Below are 25,977 nucleotides of genomic sequence, written 5' to 3' on the forward strand. Positions count from 1 at the left end.
GAAAATAATTAACTTGTCGTAGTTATTCTCAAGCTGTGATCTATTGATTGGAACAAGCTTACCTCTTATTCTTTTTTTTCTTTTTCATACAAATTAAGGATCTGCTTTGGGCTCTGAGCCATTCTGTATTTTGTGTAGGAGGGAATTACAGGGAAGCTGACATTTTATGAAGCGTAATAGGAACTGTCACTTTCTTTCCCCCAAATCTTGTGCAGTATACGTAATGAACCAAAATCTGAAATTACGGTATATTCATCTATTAGAAACAAATCGTACCGTGACAGCAGTAGCCCTACAGGGGCCACTGTGCCCCCCCCCCATTTTCCAGGGTTACGAAACCAGGTACTAAGCATACGTAGTAGGACACTGTCAAAGTCTAGCATCCATTTATGTCTAATTCAGAATACAGATATATAAGACTGCAGGGTGCATGCATGATATTTATTTTTCCCTAAAAATGATATTTATAATATTGTGGTACTGTAGACCACCAGCTTGCTGTTTCAGCCCCCAAAAGGACCTTGATAAACCTAAATTGGTAAATCTAGTGGTGTTGACGTGACCTTCAGAAGATTCTGCTTCCCTTGAGCAGGATAAGCTCCATAAAAAACACATCTTGATGTGGATAACTTAGTATTTACTTCCAATTTAAGAAATGCATTCTCTTAACCAGTCACCATAACCTAAATTAAGCATTCTTTACCTGCAAAGGGATGGGGAGGGTTAAAAAAAAGTAATTGTTTGGTGGGACTCTATGGGACATTATACTGAGCCTTTATGTGTCTATGTACTGTATGTATATATTATATATGTGTGTCTATAGTTGGGTTCCAGTAAGGAAATGTAATGAAAGTCTTTATTATAGGGTTACATTCCTGATATCTACCTGTCTTACACAAATGACAATATACTACAAACTGGATGAGGCCTATATAGCGCGTTGGACAGTGCAGTCCAGTTACTCAAGTAAACTGCCTTATAATAAATTGGTGTAATAAAAAACATTTCCTATAACCTTGTGGTAATAATGCAGCAATGTCGATGTTTAAATGGGGCAGAATTTAGTAATGTGAAAACAATATAAAAAAGGCAATATAATGCGTTGTAAATTCAGAACAAAATAAGATAGTGTGAGTGTCGGAATTCTCTGACCAGATATTAGCTATGCTATGTACGGGCGCAGTCTTAGTCCATAAGGAAATGTTTGTTGAAGTTTGATACTAAATGTCTATGTAATTGTTTTTCTCTCTTTATTTAAATGCTTCCCAGCAAGGACAAGTTTGGAAGGTTTGCATTACTTTTCACCTTCCCTTTGCCCGTTTTGAGACCAAACTCATTTCTCCATGACCTTTCTTTCTTTCTCTCTCTCTCTCTCTCTCTCTCTCTCTCTATATAATAAACCGCACGGCCATAGAAATCTTTGACCGAGCATAGTAGTCATTAGTGGCTGTGTTATTTCTTTTCTTTACTAGTTCCTAAGCATACAGCATGAAGGCTGCTCTTATGCATGTAGCACCCGCAACTTTAGTAACATCTTTGAATTATTTTTTTTTTATTACCATTTTTTTGGTAAATATATATTTCTTTTCAAGCATGTCTCTGTTAATTCACAGCGTGAACCTTATGTCTTGACAGTGTGATGTGGACTAGGACCAGCAAAGCAATTAAAAATAAATAGCTTTTTCAGCCTGTTAACATGCCACGCTTTTGTTTGTGTGCCTAGTAACAATGGGACAATACAGAAAAAAACATTAAAATTAATAAAATTGAACGGGTATTCTTGACCCCCCCCCCCCGCATATTATTAAAATACGTGGCCATTTTTGTAGTGTATCCAATGGAAACATTTTTTAAGGGGGAAGACTTCTGATCGGAGAAATCCTTTCCTATCTTTGACACATTTTTTATTTCCTAGATGTTAATAGAGCTGCTTTCAGAATCCCCACGCCTGAGTTAGGGGATATATTTTTCCTTGTTTAGGACTGATCCTTCCATCTTTTCACTGCTCCCTCACTTTCAAAGACTTTAACATTCCTAAACATTGTCATTCACTCTTTTTTTCCTGTAGGAGAGCATCTATTACCTCTTCCACCACAACCCAGATTTTCCAACTCTGACAGCCCTCGCACTTTGCCTTTTCATTTTTTTTTATTTTTTATTTTTTTATTTCCTTCACTCTGAAACCAAAACATATTTTACATTTGTTTGCTTGAGGGTGTTTTTGTTGTATAGAAAATCTTGAATTGATTTAATTTCCTCTTCTCTTCCAGGCATGTGGGGATCCCAAAGCAAAACCATCTTACCTGATTGACAAAAACCTTGAGTCTGCTGTTAAATTTATTGTCAGAAAGTTTCCAGCAGTTGAGACCAGAAACAACAATGTAAGCGTTCTCTGGTTTGTTTTTTTTTTATATGAACTTACATAAGGCAGTGATTTAATTATTTGTAAAGATTTGAAAGTAAAAATAATAATAAAAAAAATAAAAGTATAAAAAATGTGTATAGTATGATCACACGACTCAAAGTGGAAATGACTTGTGATTTCGTTATATGTACTATGGCAGCTCTTACAAGGCAATGTTAGTCTGTACCTTTTCAGGTACATGGTGGGACATTGACATTTATGTTCCTTAAACGCTTGTTTCATCCGTTGCAATTCAACGAACCCAATTGCTTAAACATTAGACACCTAAAACACTTTTTTTTCCTTTTTTTTTGCCATACCTTGAATATCAAGGTAACATTCCTTGAATTATTGTCCATGTTTGCACAAGTCCATTGAGGAACTAGTTCTCCTATGTTTAGGGTCGTCCAGTACGTTAATCATTGCTGAGTAATACAACTGTCATGGAAGCGCAAGCAGGATAAATGTCATATGTCATCTCGTTACATACAACAAGATATATTATCTTACACTCGTGGTTAGATATCCATGCCTATCCACTATGATGGATTGAGAGCTCTTAGAATATTTTAATTTTAATGCTCTGTCTCTTTATAGCCACTGTATAACAGTAAATAATCATATACCACCATACGTTTTAAGATCTGACTGAAACAAACCTATACATTATTGCTTCCATACTTACAATTACACTTGTTAGAATGTTAGTATCTCGTTAAAATGTACCTGCCTGGCAGATATTCTTTGCTAGTCCCTGCAGCATAGAAACAAATTTATAACTCTAACTACGAGAAAAGACCAAGATTGCAAAGTAAAAATGATAATAAATAGTAACTTGTAGCCAAACAGAATCTCTGCTTGCCGAAGCTGGTAGAGGGTTGCAGTTGAAATACTGGACCATCTAGGTCAGCTGTTTATGATGAGAAGGGTCAAATACATTGAGTAAATCCTTGCTTGAGTCATAGGTTGTAGTGTGAGCTGCCATTCCCATATTGACTACATTACTCAGCTGTGCACAGGATGGTGTCCCATTGATTGAATGCCTGGCACAGTTCATGTCTAGCGATCTGTCTAGAGTTTTAAGGTTTCTTTGGTGAAAATGTAATTAACTATGTGTAATGTTGGGCAGTGTGGCCACCATCATGAAGCTCAAAACTCCTATACTTTGTGAGAAAACATCCACACGTTTCCAATAGTATATTTAGGAAGGCTACTGGTTATATACAACTAAGCTGATCTTCTGCCAAGAACTTGTTAAAGCAAGTGATATGACAATTTAAGCCGATGCATTTTCAGTACTGCTGTTAACACAAAAAAGCCTTGTTTGCGTAGTTTAACTTATTGGACCTCAGTTACGTTGTTGGCTCTGTATGGCGTGTAGAAGCTGCCGGAATAGCAGTTTAGTTATTAGTTGTTTATTTAACGCAACAACTTATTATTAAGGCTTTGTCCGAACCCTCATGTTCACTTCAGTATATATAGTTCTGTTGGCTACTTGGGGCATGGATACAGTTTAGATTCATAGTCTTCTGATTATCTCCTGTAGACCTGAAGCACAGGAGAAGTGTTTGAATATGACAAGCGTATGCGCGGTGTGTCAGGAACACAGCTGATAATGTAAGGTTGTTCCTTGCTGTTCTGTAGATTATTTCCAGGAGCTTTGTGAGTGTATGGTCACCATTTGGGGAACGTTTTATCAAGAAATCACAAAACAAGTGTTACGGCGATTGACACAGTCAATACCAGCAGTGTATGTATATTTTGGGATTTTTTTTTCCCTGTTTTGGTTTCGCTCAGTTCATGAGATCTGGAAGTTAACAAATTATGTTGCTATGGTAACTATCCTAATCTTGTCACATTGAAACTTGTGGTTGCAGTAATGTTAAATAGGAGGTTCATAAACATGTTGCTGACATCTGTGTTCCTACATTCAAGTAGAATAAGTTAGTGTAGGAATACAAAAAATACTCAAGTGGACATTAAATCCTAAAAAAAAATAAAACTATATGCCACAAGGGAGTCCTCTTTAACTAAAACTTGAAAACTATAACAAAATCAAATAAGATTCACAGTGCCAGCTTAAGAAGGGCAATTTAACGGTCTGTCTTATTCAAAGAGGAAGCAACACACAGAGAAGCCAACTTCCCTAAGATGGTAGAATGGGCAATCACTACTATTTTTCTAGCAGCATCCTGATCTATTGTTGGATGGGGTAAGCAAAAAATTCCTCATAAAACTCTAAAAGATCCTGCGTGCCCAAACACTTCTCTTGATCTTTGTAGATAGAGGTCAATGAATATCTCAAAACCAAAGCAACCTTATGCTCTTTTCACCGTTCCAGCCGACATACTCGGGTAGTTGCTGTGTGGATTTTAACTAAACAACCAGAAACTGTTTTTCCTTTCTTTTGAGTAGTGGGTTAGTTTATGTCTAGGAAAAGGGTGATGCAAAAACTTAGTTAGCTATTTTATTCATTAAACGGCGAGTTGACACACATCTATCCCTCGGTGAAAACCCAAAGTCTGTCCTCCCTACTACAGGGCTGGTAAAATGCGTGTAAAAACTAGGAGCCGCAATCAGGTCCACCCATAGTTGCCATATCTATCTATCTATACACATACAAGTATAGACAAATGTCGAAATTTCTTCAGATTAAATATCCCATCAGTGCTCCTATTTTTCATAAAATACACAAAGCAACACCCCAGCCACCTCTTACCTCCGTGGCAGCTGTCTATTATGCTGAGCTCTGGGATATGAAGTCGTATCCCACCACATTTCATGTGGTCACTATGGAGGTCACACTCTATAGTGTATTTGGGCAACTTACTAGATATACCTCTGATCTTCCCAACCGGGCCAAGGAGAAGTGGCTTCCTCTGGCAACTGGTTATGCGGCAGAGGTGCGGCTTGACACCGACTAACCCCCCCCCCCCCCCCGAACTGTGCCCTCAGCCTAGTTGATCTAGTCAAGAACAGGTTACTGTGTGTGAGCGTTTAAACTCTTATGCTAAGTGTGTTGCCGTCAGCACCAATGTCGGTTTCCATGGTGATTTCCTTACATGCAATATTTTGCCTCCAGAATTTATTAATAAGGGAGTATGTTTTGTACCCATTATCCCACAGATTGCTGATAGCCTTTCAATACTGTGGCCAAATCCAGTGCCACGCCATAAGTGAAACTACTTTGTACTTTGCTTAAATGTGCTCTTGCATCATTCTCTTCTTCTAACTGTCCTTTTATTATACCTTTACTTTCTAATCTCGCTCATTCTTTTGTGTCTAACACGTGGTTGCTTCTTTTTATGTTTATTTTTCATTTTGGTTGCTGTTGTATCGTGTTTGAAATCGAGTTGTAGATCATTTTTACGGTATTTTATGTTTGTATCTACATTTATTTTGCATGCGTAACGTGGCTTTGCCTGGATATTCTGTTTGGTAAGTTCAGAATTTTGAATGTCTTCTTTGCTTCTTAATTGGAGAATGTTGTCTTGCTCTCTTTCTATTAACAAGAACTTCCTTTCATGTTTGTCCTTCTTTTGGACAACTGTGCTTCCTTTTTTCTTCATCCTGTGCCTTTAACATCTTTATATATATATATATATATATATATATATATATATATATATATATATATATATATATATATATATATATATATATATATATATATATATATATATATATATATATATATATATATATATATATATACCAGTATTTAATCTGTTTTCTAAGCAGGGTGAGCAGCAATGCAGTCACTAAATATTTTATCATTTTAGTGTCTGGTCCCAGGAACAATGCAGATTAAAATATTAATAAACGTTGGGCATCCAGCCAGAATTTTGTGAAATTGAATCTTTTCCACTTATCGATGAGTTAATGCAGTAATGTCTGCTCCACAGCGGAAGGTGTGTCAAATAATCGTTCTATTTTACAGCAACAGCTCGCACAGCTCCAAAAAGAGAAATCCGAGATTCTGAAAAACTTGGCTTTGTATTACTTCACGTTTGTGGATGTTATGGAATTTAAGGTAAGATTTTCTTCTTCATCTAATGCTCTGCCACAATGGGTTTTCTTTAATTAATGATACTTCAATGAACAAATGTTCATAGGAATTGGATTTTAAAATTAAAAGCTACAAAACCCAAACTGGAAAACTTGTGAATCTTGAATAATGGTAGCCTTTGGTCTGAAGAACAAACCTATTGCTTGATATTTCATGGCGGCCGGACTAGTGTCTGAGAACTAAACGATCTTTTGCTTGTGGGTCTGTATGCAATCTGGCAAACTAAAGATTATTTTTTTTGTCCTGTGTCACCATGTTGTAAAACGGTAGATATCCCCCACTTGGTTTAGTACGTTGGCATTTGTGAAATGGTTTATCATACATTCCTTCCTGAGGAATTTCACATGTATTCAAATTAAATTTCATCCATTCAAAGCATGTATGGATATTTCTGAATATCATGACAGTCTGCTCTACGTTGGTAAGTTCAGTGGAGCTACCATTTCAGGCTTCGCGTGAGGCTTTGCTATTTATTCATGAAGGTGAGTAACATGAGAAAGGTAATTGCACCTTGTGATTTGTTGAAGGTGGATCGCCTCTGTCAGTAGGCCTGACAGAGGAGATCAGAAGATCTTCCCAATCGGCCTATGATCACCACTGTTGGCAAAAGCGGGACCCATACATTAGTACAGTTCCTTGTCGGTTGAAATGTAAAAACATCCATTTTAGTGGAGCTTTTGTTGTGACAAAACGTGTTCTTGAGGAATATCTGTAAATATTATATAATCTCATGTAGGGTTAAAACATTTTACAGACATTATTTTCAAGACAAAGCACTGTTTCTTTTTAGTTTTTTATGTTTTTTTATGTTTTGTATAGTCACATTGTTTTCTGCATATTCATCCTGTGTATCGGAAAACAATTTCTCAAATCCCGAGAGCTATTTTTATTTCCGTTTTGCTGTAATAGCACTTAATCTCCCCCAGCTGTAGCTTTATAGAAACAAAAAGGCTGCTATCAGAAGTGTTGTTCTGGTTTATTCTGCATAAATCACCGGTGCTGGTGAAAGGACGTGCTACGTCGGGTAAATATGCCTCCTATATTTGGGGCTTCACAGGCTGAGAGCTATTGATAAATTAGGCCTGATCACGTGACTTGCCGGTACCCACACGTATATCTTCCCCTGTGATGCCTGTTGTGAAGGCACATAAATTGTGCTGTACTGACCTCTGTTCTGGAGAGGACCAGTTATGTCAGGGCTTTTTAATCTTGCAACAGCCAAATTACACAGAATTTTAAAATATATGGTGTTCGGAACATAGCACATTGTCCATATATCCACGAACAGCACTACTCCAGAGCCAATGGTGCTGCTACCAAACAGGGTCACCCCTAAAATGATACATAAAGTATCTATGGTATTAGAAATGAGTAATAAGGTCATCTTACATAGCTACCAATTCTTTCTCCGCCTGTCTCGCAGACTTTTATAATTGTAAGGCGTTTGCGAGTGATGAGAGTACCGGTGTGCCAGACCTTCACATATTGGATGGACTCTTGTAGGAATGTTTTATCCTTTTTTTTTTTTCTTCTCCTGCTTAGGATCATGTTTGTGAACTGCTTAACACCATTGATGTTTGCCAAGTGTTCTTTGATATTGTAAGTATAAGAAAATCCGGAGTCATTTCTTTTAAACATAAATCGGCATTTGATATGTAGGGTTATCCCCCGCACAGGTGTCCTTTTGGTCTATACTACATTAAAATATATCTGGGTGGCATATGAAAACTCCAGGTCTGTAATATATATATATATATGTGTGTATATATAATATATATATTGTGTGTGTGCGTAGGTATAGTGGAAAAAGTCAAACAAAGCTGATGGAAACAGTTGAGTAAAAAGTGGAATTGTTCTAAAAGTAAAGCATTAGTAGACCCACATGGATATTTGCATAACCCGCAGCAATATAATGTTTTTTCTTTGATGTAGAGAAAAGAATATGTATGCAAGACAATCGGGTTAAATTTAAGTCTCTTGGCTTTCAAAAACAGTTGTTACAAAAAAATCTCAATTTGAATGAAAATAAGATGAAAAAGTGTACCATTTTTCATGCATCAAACAAGAGGGACAAAGTTCAAATTAACCTCCATTTTATGAACTTTTTGTTTCCCACTGAGGTTAACCACCTTTTTTTTTTTTTTTTTTTTTTCCCCCCCCAGACTGTTAACTTTGATTTAACAAAGAACTATCTAGACCTGATTGTAACCTATACGACACTAATGATAATGCTATCACGGATTGAGGAGAGAAAAGCAATTATAGGTCTCTACAATTACTCTCATGAAATGACCCATGGAGCAAGGTATTTATTATCTACTTACACAAAAATGTTTTTACCTTTTTTTTTTTTTTTTATTATTACGTGCTAAAGCCTTGTTTTTTTCCCTAACGCAATATAATTTAGTGACCGAGAGTATCCTCGTCTCGGACAGATGATAGTGGACTATGAAAACCCTTTAAAGAAGATGATGGAGGAATTTGTTCCTCACAGTAAGGTGAGTTTGTAGGGCCTGTTGGTTGCTCTGATAGCGCTATGTGGCCACCACTGCCTGCTGCTGACTCGCTAAATATCCGTGTTCTAGCACAAAACATACGCTTTAGAGATTTCTTTTCAAGGGATGTTCCTTGATGTGGTATAGTGTCTTTCACTTGGTGTTTAATTTGCTTAGTACACAAATAATTCTAGCACATGCCAGCCTTATGGGTTAACAAGAAATGAGAAGAAAAGGTTGCCATCATCATGATGTATAGGACATCTGTAAATGGAAATATGGTCCTATATTATGGTTTTTACATTGTTTCTGCAGATAAGTAAAGACAATAGCTTTCCACCAAATTCTGCTTTTTTAAGTAATAAAAACATTTCTGACCTTGGCATTAAACTATTTATTTTGGGCATAGCATACTGTAATTTGTGCAAGGGCTTAGTGAAGGGTTCTAGCTTCTGATGATCCTGATTTAATAGCGCCCTTTATGAGAATAAATTGGACCTTTTGTAAGTTAAATCTTCATTCTGATCTTGCAGATAAGTTTGCTACATTTACACTAAATTAAAATATATTTTTTTTTCTCTCAAGTCTTTGTCAGATGCGCTCATTTCACTCCAGATGGTCTATCCCAGAAGAAACCTTTCAGCAGACCAGTGGAGAAATGCCCAGCTCCTGAGTCTCATCAGTGCACCAAGTACGATGCTGAACCCGGCGCAGTCCGACACGGTACGCTAGGGGTTTGTCATATTTGTCCTTACAACTTTAAGAATTTAGTTGTACTAGAGGGGCGACACATTGGGTTCACCCACTTCATCACATTGAATCTGCAAGTGAAAAATGTCTGTATAGAGCAACACTAGAGCAATAGTTGTTTGCAAGCATTTAACCCCTTAAGGACCAGGCTGTGTTTTACCTTTTGTACCATTGGGACCGAGGCTGTTTTAACACTTTTGCGGTGTTCGTGTTTAGATGTCATTTTCTCTTTACTCATTTAGTGAACCCACACAAATTATATGTTGTTCTGAATGCCTCGACATCGAGGCATTACAGCAACACCGTTTAAGCTTAGAACGTGATCGTTGATCACTTTCTAAGCTTGTTTAAGTCTGATGACGTGTCAGGCACGTCATAGGTCATTAAGTGACCGTTTTGCATGACGTGCCTGACCCTACGTTCTGTTCTGGTATTGGAGCAGGCTGACTAGATGTATTCTGCTCCATTGTTTCAATGAAGATTAACTGAAAATGGAACACTCTGTTTCCCAAAATGTTTTTATTTTTCAAATCCTTTTACATGAATGCCAGTGCATTTTACTGGATGAAAATTAGAGATATTATTTTTATTTTGTTATTGAAGTTAGAAATTCGCGTTTGTTGCTTCTGCTGAAACCAGCAGTATGTCGGCTTTTTTGCACATGCAGAGGAGCACTCCCTTTGAAGCAGGATGTTCCCATTGCATACATGTGATTAGTTGTTACACCCCTTGATTTAGGTGAGAGTTCTGCTAAACATGCTTAAGAAGCATACTGCAGTATATTCGCTACTTTCCAGTGAGGCAGCTGGGGAAGGCTTAAATGAATCCGAAATCTCATTTCCTAACACCAATAACTCAAAGAATGCTCATACGGTTCTGCGTGCTTTAAAATGCACTAGAGTCTGTGCAAAATGGTCTCTAATATGGATTTAACAGGAGACTAGGGCTGAAGCGTTCCTTTAAAACCAGAGGAGAGATTCAACGACCGGTTTTAACCTTGCATTTGTCATCTTTCACTACTCCTTCAGCCATTGTAACTCAGTGGAAAATTTTTGAGAACCAACGGACAATGTGCCCATTGATACCACGAGTCCAATAATATGTTATTCACTACTTCTACAGAGTGGGCTTTTGTAAAAAGATCCTGGCTTTGGTTTGCATTACCTCTCCTCCTGGCTCAATTGCCTCTTATTGCCTCTGTGAGCCCATAAATACACATGTTCCTTGGTGATTTATTCTGATTTAAGGTACCGCCTGAACTGTTGTCATAAAGGCATAGCATTATACCATGTTAGCCATGTTACAAGCTAAATTCAATGTTAATGTTAGTAATGTTATTCCAGTTAGCCAGTGAAGGTATCATCTTTGCCATATTGTCTTATAACTCATCTCAATGTGTTGCTGAAACTCTATTTGTTTGGCAGATGCCGTGTGAATACCTCTCACTGGACATAATGGAAAAATGGATCATATGTAAGTATTCAGTATAGATAGTTATTGCATTAAGCTGTTGGTTGGCATCTCACCATTTTTGCCACGGGCTTCTTGCTGGCAGTAAAAAGAATTTAAAAATGTCAGCCACAGGCTCCGGCTCTATGTTTGCTTTATTTCACGTGCACTTCTTTGGGATTGTACTGATGAACATTGCTTGTTTTGCTTGTTTCACTTTTTGTTTTCCTCAAAGTAAGTTCCTTAGTGGGACTGAGTCTCGGGGCATCTAGCAGGAACGTTACAAAGAAGACTTTTTTGGTTTAAGTGATGGGTTCAGGCCTTTTGGGCACTACTGATTTCTCTCCCAGGATTAAGACCACTAAGGTCCTGAGGCTCCATTGGCCATCTGTGCTGGGAGCCCTGTCCTTCTTGTAGTCCTGTTGGGCGGTGTAGAAGACAGGCTCAGTCAGCTGCCCCTCATTAGTGAGATTTCTGAGATTTCAGCAAAACACCTTGGCTTAAAAAAACTGCACTTTTCCACATGTAAAATGCCCTTGTGTGTGTTTAATGAAAATGTTTCAGGGTCAAACTTTCTGACTGTTTTTTTTTTATATATTTTTTTCAGTTGGGTTCATTTTGTGCCATGGAATACTAAACACCGATGCCACATCTTTGAATCTCTGGAAGCTTGCCCTACAGAGCAGTTCTTGTCTCTCGCTTTACAGAGATGAAGTTTTCCATATCCACAAAGCTGCAGAGGACCTGTTTGTAAACATAAGAGGGTAATTGCTAATTGAGCTTATTGTTCTGATACTATGTTTAATTAGGAAATTAAAGCTCCTTAAAGAATTGGCCTTCAGTAATGCATAGACCGGGGGGAGGGTGGGAGTGTCGAATCATTTTATAAATGTAAAACTATGCATTATACAGGATATATTGATTTCAGTAGGAGCACTCTCATAGAGGTGGGTGGCTGTTTCAAGGGGCCAGACCTAGTGTCAAACACAGTAGAGGGGGCTGTTTTTCATCAGGTAAGTCCATCTGATAGAAAAGAGGACACCTAAAGGTACATTAATACGCATTGTTTGCTGGTTAAGCTGTACGGGTTAACACCCTCCCATACCTTAAATAGGAAACACCGAGTTATGGCGCATGAATGAAGGAAGTTTACTGTAACGTGTATTGGTGAATGATTTATCCATGCAATTCACGTTTCTTGTATTTGCCTCATGTACTTTTTAAGAGTAAATTTAAGGGGAACTTTCTGATATGAATGTGACCCTGTCACATGGGAGGTCAGTGTCAAATATAAATTCTGTAAATGTTTGCAGATGTTACACAATTTCATCTGGGATTAAGGTAATAGCTTGTATTCCTTTCAATTAACTGTGTACATGTCTCATACATTGTTAAATGATTGTCTTTCAGGTACAACAAGCGTATTAATGACATCAGAGAATGCAAAGAGGCTGCAGTTTCACACGCGTAAGTCTAATTTTTGGCTTTGTTAGTAGTTTTAAGGCAATTCATGAGTATTTGTTTTTAATACATGTTTGATACATGACTGTGTTTTTGCACGTGGTTCTCCGTGTAATTTCTGTATCCTGTTGGCCCTTGGTTCGGCTGCGTTGGTTCTGTTGTGATTATGATATTCCATCACAAGCACACAGTATGGGGGTTTTCTGTGACTACGAGAAGTCAGAAACCTTTAGTGTGTAGAACAACTTGTATGTGAAAAAAACCTTAAATACATATGCATTATGTATTCATTTGCATTGGGCAAGAATACGACAAGTGGACAGTAATTTACATTGGCAAGAAAATCTAAGAAAATAGTTAACAATTTTATTCTGTGCAGCGGTGCAACCCACAGAGAGAGGCGCAAGTTCTTACGCTCCGCTTTGAAGGAATTGGCAACTGTGCTTGCGGATCAGCCCGGATTACTGGGACCAAAAGTAAGTCATTTGCAAATTCACAAAAAAACACTTTCATTCATTCAGAGCCTCATTTTTATGCTACTATTTATTATGGCAAGGAGGCTGTCCGTTGGCATGTATGTCCACCTATATGATGGATACACACCAAGTCATCTTTGGGGGAGGTGTGTATGTATGAATATTATGTGTGTGTGTGTGTATATATATCAAACAATCATTGTATTATTTCAGAAGTATACAATTGATGTTGATCTTTGTGATTTACGTGAATAGTCTTATAGTGTGTGACAGCCTTGCCATGATAAACTACATGAATTATAAGACTCTGTGCCAAACCAGAACAAGAAAGAATTACACTCAAATAATATATATGTACATTTCTTTTTGTAGGCACTTTTTGTTTTCATGGCATTGTCGTTTGCCCGCGATGAAATAATCTGGCTCCTTCGCCATGCAGATAACATCCCAAAGAAGGTTGCAGATGACTTCATGGATAAGTGAGTCACAGGTTATTTGTTTTCTTTTTCGTGACAGCCAGGAGTGAAGTATTTTCTGTGTATTTTTTCACTAATAGCACTTAAAATGGAGTAGTTCATAGGAAAGTAAAATATTTGTTCTTTTAGCTATTTTTGTGAAATATGCTTGCTGCATTCTCGGTTTTTGCCTAATTACACAAACTGCTAGCTGAATGTTGCCGTCATTCTTGTGCAGCAGTTTAGCGGTCGTTTAGCTGTAATCCTGGTCCCTGAAGTGCTAAGGAATGATAAATATTCTCCATTTGACCAAAACTTTACTGCCCTAGCCTGATGGAAGTAATGAAAGGGATATGGAGGTGTTAAAGTAGACATCTCATGAGTTGCTTTAAGTAACTCCAAAATCCTCCAAAATGGAATGGTTATCTGTTGACAGCCCTGATATTGCATTTGCTGTGTGCCCGGTCTTAAAGCTTTGTATCACCAAGAGTTTCAGCTTTAGATTTGCTTGGCGCAGTGGTAGATGTGACTGAAGCTACTAAAATACTTTAACGTAATAAGACTTTATCCCAAGCATTCCACTATCTCCAGATTCCATGAAACCTTGTTGATGTCGTGTTCTCCTAGAGCGTGCAGTGGAATCGCCGCCTTATGGATCACTTAGAGCCAATCATAATTGTCTGACCCAATTGTCCTCTGGTCCATCTTTGCAAGTGACTTTTGGACTACAAAATGAATTTCAAATACTGTACTGCATAGAACGCTTCTGTGTTTGTGTAAGGTTGACATTTTAAACCATTCCCTGTGTAGGCACATCGCTGAACTTATATTTTACATGGAAGAGCTGAGAGCACATGTGAGAAAATACGGACCTGTGATGCAGAGATACTATGTGCAGTATTTGTCTGGCTTTGATGCCGTAGTCTTGAATGAACTTGTTCAGGTAAATAAATGGTTGAATGCTGAGAATTCCATTTTATATCAGTTACACTGTTTCGAAATATCCTTTTCTTTTGGGATTGTCCTGTCAGCCTGTGTCCGTCAATGTGGAACTCAGAATGTTGAGCTGCTCCAACTTGGTGCCAAGCTAGGTTAGGGAATGAATGTTGTGTGTGCATCAGCATGAGTGTGTATATATATGTGTTTTAGTGTGAGTGTGAGTAAATATGTGTGCCAGGGTGTATGTTGGTTACTGAGGGAGTGAAGGGCCACTTGGCTCTCCCTGCCTCCCTGCTAGAAGGTGCCAGCCATCCCCTGTTATGCACTATTTGAAAATCTAAACTCTATTCCCTAGTTTCTGCTTCAGCTACAAATATTTCATGTATTACAATGTGAGTTTTGGGTAAAGATGAGAATTCAGGTACATAGTATTGCAGGTTTTGGTAAAGTGTGTCACATTTAGAATGTAAACGTATTAATTGTCAGGCTGATGATATGCTTTGGTGTGCTAAAATGTGTGGAAAATGTTTTGACTTAGTACACAACTCGCACGCCAAAGACACAAAAAAGCCAAATTTATGGAGTGGAGGCCAGGTATAGTAATAATAGCCATTTGAACCTGTTTTCCGTGAATATGACTATATGACTACGTGTACCGTATGTTACCATCACTAGAGGGCGCTCCGGGATTGCAATTGGCACAGGTTATCAAAACGGCGATATCTTTTGGAGCAGCGAGGGGGGGGGTGTCCTATTTGTTTACACAGATGTTGTAAAATGTTATGCTTTTACAATTAGAAAATATTTTTGTCGCTAATTTGAGTTCCTATGCAGAATCTACTGATTTACAGAATGTGCTGAGAGGATGACTTGTAAGAACACAAACCTTTGCTCAGTGTACTTTTTTTTATTTATTTATTTTTTTAAATATTGTATTCTAGAATCTCTCTGTTTGCCCAGAGGACGAATCGATCATCATGTCCTCTTTTGTGAACACTATGACGTCTCTGAGCGTTAAGCAGGGTAAGACGTAAACTGTGTGCTCTTTGTGCCGTGTGCGCCCCCGCTAACGTCCCATATGCTGGCCTAAGGCCAACACGTTTTACTTTAGGAAAGTGGTTATCGATCTCGCTAGGGAGCAGTGCCTTTTAATATGACTTTGTAATCTGGTTTAATGACCTGAGTAAGACATTTAGAATAATTAGATAATTTACTCTAATTTCTAAACATATTTTCAGTCCAGGGCATCCTCCTGCTTAGAAGTTTGTAGAGCATCAGGCAGTACACAATGCAGCAGCGTAGGTCCTCTGTGGTGTAGAAGTACTGACAAAGGAGGTTAATGAGCTATCCTTCTCACTGATTATACTTTCCAGAGACCCCTCACTACATCGCACCCATCGTATCGGTTATCCACACGCAAAGCTAAATTGAAATCAACTGACTGTACCCACAATTGAGACAAAATATATATTGAATCAAGTAGCTGGATGAAGATTGTTTGCGTTATATATAGTTTGGCTTTTATAAATGTATATGAAGATATTTGACGTCCATATATTTGTTGCACTCATGGTTTATATTTTCCATTCTTAGAAAATAATAGAATTGCTTGTATTCTTAAACATGTCTTCTTGCGCCTTGATTCCTAGTTGAAGATGGAGAAGTTTTTGACTTCAGAGGCATGAGGTTGGATTGGTTCCGGTTACAGGTAATTTATCATATTAATCCTGCCATTTTTAAAATGTTTAGTATTATAAAAGATAATTGGTAGGTTTGCAAAACCCTTCCAGTTATCCCAACATTTAATCCCTGACTAGTTTCACTCTAGATACATAGACAACTCCATGTTCTAAAAATACTGGGGTCACTTGTTTATATTTCTATGCTCTTGTTCTTTGTCTCTAGTGTTTGCAAGAGTTCCAATACTTGCAATACTCTTCCATGGGTATGAGCTAATGGATGGGCCAGCAGGGGCAAGGATAAGTCTTCTTGCTGCACGGGTAGATCAGCAAGCACTTTGCAAGAGGTGCAAACCGTGAATTCCGCTTTAGTTTCAGGGGCCAAGTTAAAGCAGATCTGTCGCTTTTCCAAACTCCTATATTTTACAGTTCTATACACTAAAACCAGCATGATATACAGAATTATATATAAAAAATCCGCCTTATACATATATACCATATGGAATGGTGTCTAATTTGGTTGCGGCTGGGGAGGAAGGAGAACATTTCAGGAAATGGCGTGAAATCCATTGGATGCATGGAAGGAAATGGATTGATACTCGCCTCATCATCCGTGAATTTACTTCTAAATATCTCTGAAACGTTCTCACTGACTGCCAAACAGAAAGCACAAGCTGCACATAGCGTTTAGTGATACTAAAAGCCTTTTAAAGAAAACTGTAAGAGTGATAAAGTGTCGACAACTATTTAATTAGTTAAAATGTATGCCTCCAAGAAATATATTCCAACTACCAAAGCCAACCCCCTCCACCAAAGACTGGATCTCAAAGGGGATAGAGATATATGAACTAGTCTCTCACACATTATACATCTACATACTGTATAATTTATCTTTGTTTAAAAAAAAAAATTGGCCGGTTTTGTGTAACACATTGTTTTACAAGTATGACATTAAAGCCTGTCAGATTTGGAATCCGATGCATTGGCTTTAGATTGAATATAAGAATTGCACTAACATCTGTGCAACAGTAGCTGAATAGCACTTTGTCTCGTCTGACCCGAGAATGCTTTGATGCTTGCAGAATGGCTTCCGCGTCTATTATTTTTGGCAAGAGAACTAGAAGGCTGTGCAACAAAATGTATTATGCTTAAGACAACTGAAAAAAGGCAGCTTGTATTTTCTTAAGGATCTAAAAAGTAAAACCACTTTTAAGTCAAGATATCTGGCCATTTTGTCTTTGTTTTGAGATAATGGTAAAACCGGCCATCAAAAGACATGCTGACATCCCACTCGCGTTTGGTCATGGAAATGTGGACACTTTAACAGATTCATAGCTCTTCAAAATGAAACACAGGGGCTCTTAAGCTTCGGAATTTTCATCAGAAGTTTCTGCCAAACTTCTTCTTAAGCTGCTTTTTGAGACTTTTTTTTTTCTTCTTTAGACTCTAAGCTTTAAACTCTAAAGAATGGTACTTTAATCCTACGTGATTTAGTTGTCAGAGCTGCCCAGTAGTTCTTGTGCAGTTATAAGTAGTCTAAATATTTGCAGCAAGGAAACCATTTTGCCCAAAATTGACATATTTAGCTTTTTATTTATTTAATGGACGTGTTACTTGCCATGAATTACCACAAATTAGCACAAATACAGAAATGTTTGTTTCTATAGTCAGCCGTAAAAGCAGTATGTGGACTAGTTTGTATATGTTTTGGGTCATTATATGCTCACTACATGAAAAGATTGGACTGGATGGTCTCTGGGGCGTCTTTCCATGTTTTTGTTGTCTTGTCGGCTTGCTTGTGCTTTTATGTTTTTTGTACTAATGGTGGTCTGTTTTTGTAGGCTTATACCAGTGTTTCCAAAGCTTCATTGAGTCTTGCTGACCACAGGGAGCTTGGGAAGATGATGAACACTATAATATTCCATACAAAAATGGTAGATTCCTTAGTGGAAATGTTGGTGGAAACATCGGACCTCTCCATTTTCTGGTAAGTCCTTTTTTTGTAATCTAAGTTGAGCTGATTTTCTTCAACAAGTGCTTCTCTTCTATGCTTAACTGGTATGGCTGCTCTGTTGGAAATATGTACTCACTGGTATGGCTGCCATATTGGCCATTTTTTCCAAGGCACATCCAGTTGTTACATTTTGCTGACCACTACCGCTACAGTGTGCTTCCCTGTATTTTGGGGGTGGATAAACTTAATTAAGTTGTTGATTTCCTACTGTGAAGGAAAATAGACATTTATATATGTCCTGGAAAAAGTGGCTGATATGGCAACTCTACTCACAAGGAAGTAGCTCTCATGGATCTAGTCTGAAAAGGGTGTCATTGTGGTACTAGGAACAGGTAAAGGAACAGGTTTTAGGTCAGAGACATCTTTTACAGGACGGATCTTGACGTATGCCTTCAGCACTTTTATACTGCATGTTTCATTGTCGCCTGTACGGTTTCCATTTATTTTCCTTGATAATGAAAAACATTTTTCAAGAATGTAATAAACCACAGCACAATCTTGACTCAGACCTATAAGATAGATTTTTGGAATTACTTCATGCGGTTATACATGTGTATACATGTGTATTTAACTGAGAAGTTCTTCATTCCCTTGTGTTCTGTAAATTTCTTGGTTACTGACTTCACAGGCATGGAATCTTCTCTTAAGTTTACTCTTCTTTTACTCATTTTACCATCACCAGGTAGCAATGTTCCCAGGTTGGTAGGAGAACCTCATCTATGGTTTGACATTGCTAAATGGGCCTAGTGGGAATATGATTGCCCTCGAAATAATGCAACTTAAAGGAACTGGCAAATATTGTTTTTTGACATAACCATTCCATTATGGAATGGTTACAGTAGACGTTGGATCGCCCTGTTAGAATAGAATATGCAGTGTTATTGTGCCTAGGGTATGGTTTGGAAACCACTGCTCTACAGAATGTTTCCTAATTAATTGGTCTGAAGAGCTGCTTGGCTTCACTGCCTGGGTTGATAGCCCTGCTTTTTGGTCCAGCATATACCGTAAAGTTTGCCTGTCCATACACCTGAGGGGCTGCCTGCCAGGACGTGCACAGAAGTAACTGTATGAAATGTAAATAACTTATCATTTATCGTTGCATCCAAATGGATAAATACTATCTTGCAGAACTGGATGTAGGGGTTTATGATTTCGACAAAGGTGTTTTTTTCTTTCCCCTTGTTTATGGATGTCTAAAATTGTATGGAAAAAGTGAAGTGAGCCAACACAAACAGTAAAATAAGAAGGAGCCTCAACTCTGTGGTGAAAGCTCATCCAGGCCACAAAAAAATGATTTATAGTGTTTAACTGAACCATGAAAATACTAGGCTTTTGGGACATGGCGGTTCCCCACAGTGCAATGCCATGGATTCCAGCGCAGAAATGGCACCATACTTGCTATAAAAATGTTGTTTCAAACAAGAAAATAGCTACATGTTGCTTACCACACATAAGGAACACGGGAGCTAGGGGAGAAATTCTGGGGGAAAAAGCTGACATGGCAGGTTTCAGATGGTGGTCATAGTCTGATCTCTAGGCTCCGGTACAAGTTTCTCTCTCTTCTTTTCCTGGTATCCTAATAGGATGTATTAGTTTTGGTGCAGTGTGCAGATTTCAAATATTTTTGAAAGTATGTAATACATGCATAGCTTTATCTAACACCTCTAAAGTTATTTAATTGCATGATAAGATAAGTAAAATTACTCACCTACTCATGATCCTCTGGCCTTGCACAAGGACGAAGAAACCAAGACAAGAAATCTCACTACTCTCCGTAGCAAAAGAACGCGTAACTCAAGTATGATGCTTACTTAACGATATAATATTGATATGTGACACGGGAGAAATTATGTAGTGTGAGTATTGGTACTACTGATGTAAGCTGCTTTGTGTGTAATCTAATTGTTTTTACTTCTTAGCTTTTATAGTCGAGCATTTGAGAAGATGTTTCAACAGTGTTTGGAGCTGCCTTCCCAGTCAAGATATTCAATCTCGTTCCCCCTCATCTGCACTCATTTTATGAGCTGCACCCACGAGCTTTGTCCTGAAGAGGTATGTTTCATGAACGTTGTGTCCTGATGAGGTTCCTTTAATAAGTCCCCCCCCCCTCTTTTTTTCATACACTGGTTGTTGAGGATGTTTTGTCTTTTTTACTTATGTCCAATATTAGCGGTGACCAAGTTTCTTGCTTTTACTGCTTTTGACTATTTTCAGTAGTTTTTAATAAAATCAAGGACTACTTTGTAAATAATTGTTGAACTGCAAATTGCTACATCAGAGATCAGTGCAGTTGTGTGAGTGATTTGACGGGACCGGGAACTACAAAGGCAACGTTGGCTGAAGTCCAGTGCATTCTTTTGCCTTTGGGCAGTTGACTAATCTTCATTTGATTTTGGGAGAGAAAAAACCCAGAAATCTTGCAGTAGAGATTAAGGCCATTTATCTTCTCAAAGCCTGCAGTGTTGTCAGTATCAGTATGTGCACAAATGTTAAATCTCCTTGTAGATGTATATTAACTGGGGTTAATAAGCAGATTCTGAACCCTATGATGGACTTGCACCACTTAGTGTTTTAGTTTGGGTGGTTATATTATATTCTGTGCAGCTATTTTTGTCACTTAAAACATGAATTGTATAGATATTTTGGGAGCAGAAAAATATTGCTAATATGTATGCATGGATATCATATGTATTCTGGGATTCAATCTTTTTGAAGTTCCAGCCATTTAATTACGCTAGCATTGCACAAGGTGGTTGTTTGGGAACTTACACCTCCATCGTAAGTGTCCGGACACCTATGATCAGTTATATGCATTACATTGGTCTTCAGGACTGTTCTCAGCGGTGCCCTGTCTGTGCCATTAACGCACTAGCCTTCACAAAAAGTAGATGTTTTTAGGATGGTTTTAGTACTCTACACACCGAGACTAATGCGTATTAGGAAGAGTCAAACTGGTGTGACTGCTTCTCCAATGTTTCCCTTCTGACGGAATTAAACTTGACATTTTATCAACGGAGCCTAATAAAGCTGCATAACTGTTCTAGAGTTTAACACGTGGCAGTTTTAAAAGTAATTTGCCTTAAGCATACGCACCAAATAATTCCTGACGTCTCTGCGTAGAAGATAGTGGATCCCATCTGGCTGTTACCCCCTTTCTTAATAGGTTTTAAGCTTATTTTCACAACACAGATCACAGATTTTTTGCAAACATGTTTAAAATTGGTGGTGTTCAAGATAAAAATCCTTTTTTTTGTGCTTTTAATATAGTTTTTTTTTTTGTTTTTTTTTATATATAATTTTTTTTTGACAACCGTTTTACCATGGGGTTGATGTATTTTCCTTTGTTTTTGTATGTTACCAGCGCCATCACATTGGAGATCGAAGCCTCTCGCTATGTAACATGTTCTTGGACGAAATGGCAAAACAAGCTCGAAATCTCATCACAGATATTTGCACAGAGCAGTGTACACTTAGCGATCAAGTAAGATTCCTTGATTTCACATTAAACAAAATCTAGGATATTATGCCTAATGTTACCCATGTGAAAAGCTCTTCTGTTGTTGATGCATAAACTTTTTGGAGTGTAATGTTTTGACATTTTTTTTAAAAATTTGAAATAGTGAGATCCACATTAAAATTTATGTTTAAAAAAAAAAAAAAAAAAAAAGTGGAGAATAAAACAAGTTAAACCTGACTCCACAAATATATACTTTTTATTAAATAATAATGGTACCATGGACTGCCCACCTGAACTCGTATTTGTAAGATTGCCATGGTTACAGGGACACTTTTTATTCTCTTCTTACAGTTATTGCCAAAGCATTGTGCCAAAACAATCAGTCAAGCAGTTAACAAAAAGTCCAAAAAACAGACTGGGAAGAAAGGAGAACCTGAGAGGGAAAAGCCTGGCGTTGAAAGCATGAGAAAAAATAGGCTCGTGGTAACAAAGTAAGGCTATTCTTGTGGATTTTGTATCTTGCGTATATAGAGTGTGCTGCTTCGTTGAAATGTAATGATACCATTTACTGTGTTGGCTCAATTTATAGAGGAATATACCGTATTGGCTCGGTTATAGGCTGCACCCGAATATAGGCTGCACCCTAAAAGATGCTTTTCTAACTTTTGATATGCTGCCACTCTGCCCCCGAGATATGCTGCCACTCTGCCCTCCACCTGATATATACTGCCACTCTGCCCTCCCCCCTTGAGATACGCTGCCACTCTGCCCCCAAGATGTGCCCCCCCCACGACTTACCAAAGCAGACTCCCGTGTGTCTTGCGGGGCCACGGACACCTACGCAATACGCAAAGACAACTTACGGTGCCGGCACTTCCGCTGGCACGGGAGATTGTCTAAGCGCGTCGTGCAGACGTTCACCGGCTGCGGCGATGAGCGTGAACGACCTCCGCTGCCGGCACGTCTGCTCAATGTGCTTTAACAATCTCCCTTGCCGGGACTCCCCCCAGTGGGAAGTGCCGGCAGGGGAGGCTGTCTGAGCGTATCGGAGAGTAGGATGCAGGTCCCCTGCACCGCTGCGGGGGATCTGTATCCTAACCCCGCTGCCTGCCTGGCGCCCGGAACTGCATGTCCCGGTTGTCGGGCGCTAGACCCCAAATATAGGCCGGGGGGTGCGGCCTATATTCGGGCAAATATGGTATAATGAAAAATGTCTAAAAAAAAAAAAAAAATCCACAAATGGAATGGTAAAAAAGCTTTAATCTAATGAAAAGGAATACATGCGTTGTAACATTTTTGGTATCTATTATGCAGTTATATACAAACTGAAATTTGGAAAACTAAGTGCTATTTAAAGGTGCCCCCACCCTAATTCATAATGCACCTTATAGATATGCCACTCTGCTCCCCTAGATGTGCCAATCCCCCCCCCCCCGATTTACCAATACATCCCCGGACTCCCTGGTGTCTAGCGTGGGCCACCGGTGGAAGTCTGCACAATGCACATAGACGACATCTGCTGCTTCTTGCCACTTCCGCCGGGGCTTCTATGGCGGCGCTCCATCATAGAAGCCCAGGCGGAAGTGCCGGCAGCACAGGGCCTGGATCCTAACCCTGTTGCTTGCTCACAGCAGGGCTAAATGAAAAAGAGAAAAAAAAAACTCCTGCCCAGCGAAAGGAACTGCATGTCCCAGGTGTCAGGCGATACGAACTGTGCATCCTTGTGCTAAACCCGATATACATAAATTGGGTTACTGATTAGCAGAGGCACCTACTGTATAGAATAAATAAGTGAATCCCCCACCCCCCTTAATCTTAGTAGAGGTTTTTCACATATCACCAATAATTGTTTTATATTAAAAAAAATTGTGTAGACTCCATCGAATGGTGTCCAGACCATCAAACAATCTCTGTTCTTATATTAAATCACACTGATTGATTGGTTGCTGGAACCCAAACACTCTCTACAGTGACTTTCAAAAAGGGGTCTCCATTGTAGCATAGCCTCTTTCCTTGTTGGCTCCCTTCCTTACCTGTTATAATGGTGGAACTGGTTATTTGCCCAGTGTCTGTCTTCATGCTGTCTTAACCCAACAGCCATGATTAAGAACCGTAAGGTTTGAAACGCATTGGCGTATCTCCTTTCTATCACTTGAGCAAATTTTTTCTTTTTTTTGTCTATTATGTTTTAACTGATCTAATTTAAAATTTGAAATTTTAAACTATTTTTGTGGAGCGGGATTCCTACTTGTATCGCTATTTAACCCAGCATCCCCAACTTTTACAAATGTTAATTTTGCTGTCTTAGGAAATTATTGCTATTTATTTATCTCTTACTATATAATATTTACATGGTTTATTTACTTTGGATTTCTGCAAAAGAAAAATTGCTGCTTTTACTTGCTAAAGAATATCGAAACCTAAGAATAATTCAGTACGGCCATAATTTCTTCCCCCAGCTTGGATAAACTACACACGGCACTTTCAGAGCTCTGCTTCTCCATCAACTACGCACCGAATATGGTGGTTTGGGAGCACACGTTTACCCCACGGGAATATTTGACCTCACACCTGGAAATCCGCTTTACCAAGTAAGACTGTCGACTTGCGTTTTGTATGCTGTAAGCTTGTGTGCTTTAAATCCCTGAACATTAGTATGCCCGGTGTGTCGCTACGTATTTGCCAATGAACATAAAATTACTTTTGAATAAACTATTTTAACTTTATAAAAATAGAAAAAATAATCTTTTTTTATTTAGGCAGCATACTTCATTTATAAATGTTTATAGTTTTAAAAATCTAATTTATGGTTCTTTTTTTGTTATGCTTACATAGAATTTTCCAACATTTGGCCCACCTTATCTGGTGCCTTGATGAGAATCTTATGTATTGTTACAGTTTACATACAGTATAAATTAACCATCTTTTAAAGGTTCAACATTGTCTCCCATTAATTTGTCAAACGTTTGCCGGAGTTATTTCACTTTGATACATTTTAACATCTTAATTGCATTTTATTTATTTTTTTTTTAAACTCCCTAATAGGTCAATTGTTGGCATGACCATGTACAATCAAGCCACACAAGAGATTGCAAAACCATCCGAGTTATTAACGAGTGTAAGAGCCTACATGACCGTGCTCCAGTCAATCGAGAATTACGTGCAGATTGACATCACGAGGGTTTTCAACAATGTTCTTCTCCAACAAACTCAACATCTAGACAGCCACGGAGAGCCAACAATCACCAGTTTATACACTAATTGGTAAAAGCTTTTTTGCTGAACAGATTTTGGATGTAAAGGCTGCGTGAGGATGTAGTTGTGATTGCTGAGAACTATTTTACTTTTTACATGCCAACTGTTTGTTTTTAAGGTTAGAAAGTGACGGCAGATTAGGCCCATCCAGTCTGGATTCTCCGTGCATGCCTGTCCTTGCCCAACATACGCTACAAATGTTACATTATATAGCAGGTGTCTATTTTCAGAGATAACCTCTATACAATGCTTGAGCAGAGGGAAGAACAGACATCTATCTAGTCTTTCTCTTTTTTTCCATCTGATCTTTATTCGGTTTTGGGTGACTAAATCAATGCATATTTGAACACAGTGATATTTAATATGAAATGTTCTAGCTCTGGAATGCTGGATGCCACAGGATCTTCATTTTCCATCTGGTTAATAACATTTCTGTCGTGCACTGGGAAACTCGATGGTATATTTTCCATTACTGTCTAGTCATTTCCCAGGATAGTAAAACTTGCTAGGGGTCCAAACAGCTGAGCCAGACTAACTGCTCTTCAGAGTTAACGGTTTGTTGCCTTCGCTATTGAGAGTGATTGCGAAATAACAACGTTTGAATAGACCGGCTTCATCGCAAGTTGACTTGGCTTCTTTTCTTAATATAGCTTGAACATTGAATTTTACTATGTTGTTAGCAGTGGAATTCTTGATAGCCGGCTCACTGAATATGTACATGTTGGGAATCTGCTAATGGGTCTTGCGCTAGGGTTTAGGTCCGAATCCTTGTTGTCACTAAAGTGATGGCATGTTTCAGTTCAGCCTTTAAATGGCTGCTCATCTTTCTGAAACCCCTTGACAAATAACTCTGCTATGTATGTCACAGAACAACAAAGTGACCATCCTTAACAGCCAGGTAGTTTTACATATGATGTAGGACTAGATAGCCATGCCAGTGTAATGCAATATATTAAACATTTAATGTAGTATTGTGTGTGTATTCTCCAGACTTAAATCTATGTAATTGTTTGACATATAGAAAGTCACTTTGCATGTATCATGGAACTACTGATAACTTAATGGCAGCCTTGT

At 38.3% G+C, this 25,977-nt stretch overlaps 1 protein-coding gene across 5 annotated transcripts in view; it reads left to right on the top strand.

Moving 5' to 3' along the window:
* Positions 1 to 25,977, top strand: part of LOC149287587 (nck-associated protein 1) — a 53,971-nt gene that overhangs the window by 20,059 nt on the left and 7,935 nt on the right. For 2 of the 5 annotated variants that reach the window (XM_089492675.1, XM_089492673.1), the window contains 20 exons: positions 2,271 to 2,381; positions 6,345 to 6,437; positions 8,016 to 8,072; positions 8,636 to 8,778; positions 8,881 to 8,971; positions 9,554 to 9,691; positions 11,143 to 11,191; positions 11,775 to 11,931; positions 12,578 to 12,634; positions 13,008 to 13,104; positions 13,477 to 13,583; positions 14,370 to 14,502; positions 15,440 to 15,521; positions 16,148 to 16,206; positions 18,019 to 18,164; positions 20,111 to 20,243; positions 21,553 to 21,672; positions 22,000 to 22,139; positions 24,108 to 24,239; positions 24,694 to 24,912. In XM_089492675.1, coding sequence (XP_089348801.1) covers positions 2,271 to 2,381; positions 6,345 to 6,437; positions 8,016 to 8,072; positions 8,636 to 8,778; positions 8,881 to 8,971; positions 9,554 to 9,691; positions 11,143 to 11,191; positions 11,775 to 11,931; positions 12,578 to 12,634; positions 13,008 to 13,104; positions 13,477 to 13,583; positions 14,370 to 14,502; positions 15,440 to 15,521; positions 16,148 to 16,206; positions 18,019 to 18,164; positions 20,111 to 20,243; positions 21,553 to 21,672; positions 22,000 to 22,139; positions 24,108 to 24,239; positions 24,694 to 24,912 — 2,264 coding nt within the window. Of the gene's footprint in view, positions 1 to 1,269; positions 1,288 to 2,270; positions 2,382 to 6,344; positions 6,438 to 8,015; positions 8,073 to 8,635; positions 8,779 to 8,880; positions 8,972 to 9,553; positions 9,692 to 11,142; positions 11,192 to 11,774; positions 11,932 to 12,577; positions 12,635 to 13,007; positions 13,105 to 13,476; positions 13,584 to 14,369; positions 14,503 to 15,439; positions 15,522 to 16,147; positions 16,207 to 18,018; positions 18,165 to 20,110; positions 20,244 to 21,552; positions 21,673 to 21,999; positions 22,140 to 24,107; positions 24,240 to 24,693; positions 24,913 to 25,977 lie in introns of all 5 variants that reach the window. The other 3 variants (XM_089492671.1, XM_089492672.1, XM_089492674.1) reach the window with 3 other exon arrangements.

The sequence above is a fragment of the Sceloporus occidentalis genome, unplaced genomic scaffold (genome assembly GCF_023333645.1).
Source record: "Sceloporus occidentalis isolate IW3139 unplaced genomic scaffold, rSceOcc1.0.p SCAF_59, whole genome shotgun sequence".
Classification (NCBI taxonomy): domain Eukaryota; kingdom Metazoa; phylum Chordata; class Lepidosauria; order Squamata; family Phrynosomatidae; genus Sceloporus; species Sceloporus occidentalis.